Source organism: Eimeria maxima, genomic scaffold (genome assembly GCF_000499605.1).
Source record: "Eimeria maxima Weybridge genomic scaffold, Emw_scaff226, whole genome shotgun sequence".
NCBI lineage: Eukaryota > Apicomplexa > Conoidasida > Eucoccidiorida > Eimeriidae > Eimeria > Eimeria maxima.
In genome coordinates, this window is record NW_013563691.1 from 6,760 (window position 1) to 13,591 (window position 6,832).

Sequence of the window (6,832 nt, forward strand, 5' to 3'; positions counted from 1 at the left end):
TTAGCTGTATAGCTACCCCTCTAACTACATGGATGGATAGTTGTCGAGAAGGGCAACATCCAACCTTCCCGGCCAGTTAGCTAGCTAGCTGTCTGTCTCAAGGGCTTCCTAGTTGAGCAGCCGGTTGGATGGCTTTCCAGCTGCAGGTGGTACACCGCGTCCAGGGGACTCCTTGTTTGTATCGCCTATCCAGGTGATAGCAAGCAAAGTAGAGAATCGGTTGGACCGTTTGACAGGAGTCCCCTATCCTTTGACAGGGCCTTTTGAGTCTTTTCCAGGCGTGCCGCCAGCATCATGACCAGCAGCAGTCGTTGGGGCAGCAGCACCAGCAGCAGGAGCACCGGACACAACAGTGGAACGAGCATCTAGAGGGGTTGGGACGGTGCTGCACAGTTTGCTGAAAGTCCCACTTTTCCCGAAAAAGCGGAAAGGGCTAAGCGCTAATGAACGCCCTCCACCAGCAGCAGTTGGCTTAGCAGGAGCTCCAGCAGTAGCGCTATTGTCTGCTCCTGCTACTGGGGTTGGCCCGGTCGCCGGACTGCCCTCCGTTGCACTGACGCTCTGAGGGGAAAAATATTCGTCAAATTGGAGGGTGTCTTTGCTGCAGATAACTCCTTGGGGCTGCAGTGCAAGTGGCTGTACCTGCTGTTGCTGCTGTTTCTCGTCGTTGCACTCGATATGCTGCGGCTCTTGCATTTCCGTGGGCACGTCAAATTCCTCATCCTGTTGCTGCGCCTGCTGGCGAGGCTGCAGCAACTGCTGTTGCGACTGGAAAGGCCGCATGCGGAGCAGCACTCGGAACTCCTCTTCAGTTGCAGGTGCTGGACTGCTGCTATCACTGGGATGCATAGCTGGGAAGCCACCGATACCCTCCCAGCATAGTTTGTCGTTTCTTGCCGCTGTTGCTGCATCAGTTCCCGGTTTCGCTGCTTCAGCTGCTGCTGCAGAGATATCTGCTGAGTCCAAAAACTCCCCGTCAAACTGCTGCTGCCGCTGCGCTAAAGACTGCAGGAAGGCAAACCGGTCTCCGCTTTCCCTAAGGCTCGCCTGGAGCGCTGCCACCTGTTCCTGCGAAAGGGAGAGTATTACAGATGCGTGTTGCTGGGCGGCTACAGCCAATACTGGCACATTGCAGCGGCTGTTCGTGTGGATGCTTTTTTGTGTTTTTGTCTGGTGTTTGTGGCAAGTTCCTTTTTGCTTTCTGCATTTCTGGTGGCCTGTTGTGTATCGTTTTTGACTTGGTTGTGTCATACGATACCGTAAGAAGAGCATTTTCCGCGGCCAGTGCATCGATGTCTTCTAAAAGAAGATTCACAGCCTCTGCAGTGGCGTGCTGCAGTGTAGGGTGTGGCATTGCTGCTGCTGCTGCTGCTGCCCGTCCTCTCCGTTCCCTTTCTGCCTCTGGTTGCTCCTGCAGGTCCTTTGGTTGCACAGAGACAGAGGCAAGACTTCCGCAACCAAAGCATAAAACACTGAAAGAAACTCAACTGGGGTCACGCAAACGTACGCACAAGACAAATATACAGACAGAACGATGAGACAAGCCAGACACACGCGGGAGATGACGCAAAACACAGTGGGCGGAAGCATGCACGCAGAGGCCTATATGCCTATAGACTGATAAAACCAAGAAAGAAGGCAAGATACGATACGTGCTGCAGAAACAGGGACGACGTCAAGCATAGAGAAAAACAGAAGCAGCGGCACATGCGCAGAGAGTAACAGATGAAAATACAACCAGGGGCTCGATGGCACAGACCTACAGGCACCCAACACACACCCGCACACACAAACATTACAGCGAGCAAGGTAACATTGATAAATAGTCGTTTGCCTTAGAAAACAATGCAGCACAACCCCTCACGCAACGGGGGAGGTGGGCATGCACCAAGATAGCACGGGTACATAATTGCTCTTTCCATACTCCTAGTCGCCAGCTCAGGTTTTAGGAATTAGGATCTGACTTGCCTCTGGTTCCTCTGCGGCATCAAGGAAGGTGGTGATTGGGTTGGGGGGCAGTCGCCTTCTCATGTTGAGTCTCTCGTGCAGATCCTAAGCGGAGACGCCAACAAAATACGGGCAGGCGCGTGCAAGTGCACGCACGCACAAGCATATGGTCGCAAACACCTGTCGGAAGACTTCCAGTGCTTTCTGCTGCAGCAGTCGAGCCTTCAGCACAAACAAGCTAGCCTCTTTTTATTTAGACATGATCGCCCGTTTTGTACACAAAGCATGTCGCCCAATGCTCAAACTATCAAGGGTATGCCTTGCCTGCACCAGACGAAGGAAGCGGCTCTCTGCTGAAGGGTGGCTCGCCTTGAAAGCAGAGAACAAGCAACAGCCCCACATATACAAGCAGTCAGTATGGCCCAGTAGATACGAAACACGTATGTGCACATAACTGGGATGCTCAAGTCTATGCTTAACGAGCAATACATGCTCAAGTAGTTGGGTAGTTAAAACGCGGCCAATATGCAGGTGATTAGTCCATCCATACACCCTCAGTCGCATCGTGGTGAGAATGTTGAGTGGAGCCTTAACGATTGTAAAAGTGCCTCCCAAAAGGTGAACCCTAAACGCTGAACTTCTATTTAGGGTTTTAGGCCTAACATGTACGAGGATCTAACATGCATATCGCAATCTGGCGGAGGGTTTCTGTGGTTGTAGGTTGTGGGCGAGCGATGATGGAGTCTTAGTGTGGTAATGTCTGGGTTTCGGCTTCATTTGTGTGCTGTTTCGTTTCTCGCACGCTTTGGTCATTCTGTTTCTCCGCTCACTTGGCGATGTAGCTGGCACTGGAGCTGGTGAAGCTTGGCCTTAAGGCCAGCCACTGCATTCGGGTCGTTGTGGGTATCAGTGTCACTGATGCACTTCTGCAGCTTGTGGAATTGGGCGCTGTTGTTGCGAATGGCCTTTGCTCTCTTCGCATATTTTAAAGTGTTGAGGGTTTCCTCTTGGTGGCTGCTGGCGGGGGAAACCGTTGCAATCATTGCCGTACGGCAGCAGCCCCCCAGGCTATCCTTCAACAGTCGCGTGAGCTTGCTGTCTCTATACGGAACAAAGCGCACCGGGGGGGCACCACAGAGGCTCCCACAGTTGCCCGAAGAAGGCCCCCCACTTCTTGCTGTTAACGCGTTTATTACATTGCCTAGTGCCAACAGCGACCTGTTAATGCTGGCGCCTGAGAAGTTTGCAGACAAAACAACATCAGGAGAGTATGGTGCAAATGAAACCCCAAACCTACACAGAAAACTCTTAACATTAGACGCTGACAAAGGCTGGCACAGACAAATATGCGCTGTTTCCACGCAAAGGCTCGGAAGGGGCAAACAAACAGCAGGACCTTCCGTGCCGTTGCGTGGATACAGCCCTTTAGGGGCAAACAACAGCAGGTCCTGTTGTTTGTTCGCCCCTTTAGGGGCAAACAAACAACAGGACCTTTAGGGTCCATTGCTCGGGTAAGGGGTTTTTCGGGGGTTGTACAGTTTGTGAAGGAACAACGAAACAAACCACAAACGCACACAAACCAAGACAAAGGCAAAGACACATACACACGTAAGGATAGACAAACAGTTAACGGGCAGCCAGCCGAACGCATTCTATCCTAACCCTTATATCACCATATTCGTACGCCTCTAACCCCCTAACCTCTAAATCCACAAATATCTAAGCCACAGGACTTCTGCATAGCTGCACTGATGAAATTTTGAAGACGTGGGCATCTAATCTAAATGCCAAAGCCTCAGACTTCACCACTGAACACTTTCTCCTCTAGAGCACCAAAGTACCGCAACACGTTAGGAGCGTGAACCCCTGAAACCCTGAAATAGGTGGAGGGGCACCTTCGGTCATCCTCTGTCCGTGATTGCTGGTTTGAGACGCCCGTTCACTGCCCGCCAGATCAACGAGAGACAATTTCGAAACTTGCGTCTCTTCTCCGTCCCGGCCACGCAGTATCACATTGACCTGCGAAGATGAAACATTCCGTGAACGATGTAGGCATGATTGAGTAGGTACAGGGGTCCAGGTCACATGCACATGCAGAAGGCACAAAACCCAAACGCATATAATACGCACAGGCGAATAAGTCACACTTACGCACTACAAACGACAAGCTAAGTTGGAAGCGTGCAAAAAGTACATGCACAGTGCGCATAGAACCAGCAATGGCGCTCAGCAGTTTCCTCCGAAGCCCTTCATGAGAAAAGTTCCTGGGAGGTGTTAGAAGCTGGTGCACGGTCCATGCTTTTTCTGCGACTGCTTCCGCCTGCCACCTTCAGTGTCTAACGCTCCAGCAGCCCCATGTATTTGCAGTGCTGAGCAGTGTGTCGCCTGAAGCCAGCTAGATAAAGCTGCCTTTCTAGCCAGCCGCCTGCTTGTCCTGCTGGCTAGCTGGCTATCAAGCTAACCAGGCCCCAATCTAATTCATGGCTGAGCTCAGCCCTCTTTGCCGGCTACGTGGGTTTACTGCGGAGCATCTCGCTGCATCACGGAGTGCATTCGCTGACTCTGGAGTAGCCACACAAACGGCGGAGCACGGACAATAGGCGAACAAGGATTTAGGGTTGTTCGGCTGACTTGTAGGACAGCGTGGGACCTGGATGAGGTTTGATTCGCATTCGTAGCCTCTTGTGTACGGCGCGAGTTGCCTTCGAATAGGAGTAGCAGCGCCTGCTGTGGGGAACAAAGTCTGTGGACAGTAGCATGTTGCAGCAGCACCCCCCTCTCTGGGTCTTCTCGCAACTCGCATACTTCGCCGCGAGGCCCCAACAAATCCCTAATAGTCTCGTTGTAAATCTCAACGAAGCAGCAGCTCAACACATACTCCTTCTCCCGCTCACTGCTGACCTGTAACCGCCTCACACCGGTTCAGTGCAACCTCAGCTGACAGTTTCACCCAATGCTGTTTGCGTGGACAAGCAGGAAAGTTTCGGTCCAGCCGTGAGGTTATTGCAAAATCCGGGACACACTGTATGGTTTCCCTTGTTATATAGTGCTGCCCTTGTTATATAGTGCTGCCGATGAGCCACATAAAACTACAAACTTCTGCTTCTGATGCTACCCTAAAGGCAGCGTGTAGCAGCCATGAATGCTGCGAGGTAGCGGAGTAAGGACCCTACGCGCCAAGACTGCCTCCAGCCTCACTGCAAGTATGTGCACATGTGTCTTAGTTGGCTTCGCTGCCTTGTGTCATCCAACAACCGCACTTTCCAAAGCATCTTTAGGGCTCTTAATGCTATTAGAATGAGGCATATGCAGCGAATGCAGCAGGATTCGTGTTTGCAAGTCGCCTTAGCGCTTTGCTGTTCAGCGGGTCATCTTCATGCTTCTTTTTTTCTAGTTGCGAGGGAGTGCATCGTGATGCCTACTGCGATGTACAAGTGCTGCAGTCCCTTCTGCCTGACCTGCTGAAACAGGAGCTGGAGTGCCCGAGGCATCACCCCTGGACCCGTTTCAGTGCCGAGCATGGTGTAGGTCTTTCCCGCTGCTGTGGCACCGTAGGCAAAGACTGATGCATTGACACCTTTGAAAAGCTCCTGAAGCAATGGAGACGTGCTCAGCTGAAACACCTCTTCCTGACTCGCACACTCCCCAAAGACGGTGTCAAATATGAAACATCGGCGGCGAACTCGTCGCCCTCGAGGACCGCCCCCTGCTCCCCACTCAGTCACCAGCAAAGACTGGGGAGCCACCACGGAAATGCTTTTGTTGTCGCCTTGTCTAAGCTCGGAATCGCTTAACGGTCGCACGCGCACAGCTACAAATACGTTGCTGCTGCCGCTGCCGCTGCTGCTGCTACTATGGCAGTCTTCCGCTGAAATCGTCCCCCAGTCGGTACACGACTCGCCACCCACAGAGAAACTGCTAGAAGGAACAGCAGCAGAAACGGAAGGAGATGCAGGAGCAGGGAGTGAAGGGGCCCCTATTGCGTCCGCGGCGTCAGCTGCACCAGCAGGCGCAGATGCAACGGCTGCAGAGATGTGTTCCGACTCGGTGCTCAAGTATCGCCTGCTGCTGAATTGATGACCAGACCACAAGCTGCTGTTAGTGCTGCCCAAGCTCAGTCTATTGCTGCAGGCAGGGTTACCAAGCGCTGCTTCTCGAGTTTCAACAGGGTGCCCACAGCGCTGGCTACCCATCGCCGTGCTGTAGCCATGCACCAACCCCCTGCTGCTGGTATTTATTTGCGAGGGACTTCGCTTCTCCTGACTCGCTAAAGAAGAATTTGATCGACTGCGCCGGCCAGCATAAGGCACGAACTGTGTTGCTAAGGTAACCTGCTGGTCCTCTAGATGCTTGTGCGATATCGCAGCTACAGGCTTGGTAAGCTGACGGTGAGTTTGCTGCTGAAGCTGCTGCAGTTGCTGTTGTCGCGGATGTGGCAGCAAGTGACTAAGAAGCGCGGTTGGGGTGGGCAGTTTATGCAGCTGCGTCACTGGTGGGTTCTGTATCATCTGGTAAGCAGGGAAGGCTTGTGTGCCTCTACACTCCGCAAAGGAGTTCGCTGTCACTAGAGCCCCCATGGGAGCCCCCTCCTGTGTATGCATGGAAATCCGTGTTTTGTTTGGGTTGAAGTGCATCTGCAGGAGTTCCTGATAGCTGCGTTTTCTTACAGTTACCCATGCGGTGTGGTGGCAAATACTACTACAATGGCACAGTGTTTGAAGCCTTCTTCCGTTAGCAAGGCCTTTCGGTTATCAACCTATGACATCCATACATAATATGTCATAGTTGGTCTTTAGCGGCTCTGCTGCCTTTCAGAAGGGGGGCCGATGGCCTGAAACAGCGGCGGTGTGCAGGAACGCCCCCCCCCCCCCTACACGGCATCACG

General features: G+C 52.8%; 1 protein-coding gene across 1 annotated transcript; it reads right to left on the reverse strand.

The window, feature by feature from the left end:
- Window positions 1-243: 243 nt before the first annotated feature.
- Window positions 244-6,455, reverse strand: EMWEY_00022850 (kinesin motor domain-containing protein, putative; the record flags this gene model as incomplete). Its single annotated transcript, XM_013477921.1, has 8 exons — window positions 244-1,068; window positions 1,259-1,472; window positions 1,708-1,759; window positions 1,965-2,052; window positions 2,778-3,181; window positions 3,843-3,966; window positions 4,579-4,848; window positions 5,406-6,455. 8 exons carry the CDS (start codon window positions 6,453-6,455, stop codon window positions 244-246), a joined length of 3,027 nt encoding a protein of 1,008 aa, XP_013333375.1.
- Window positions 6,456-6,832: the final 377 nt, after the last annotated feature.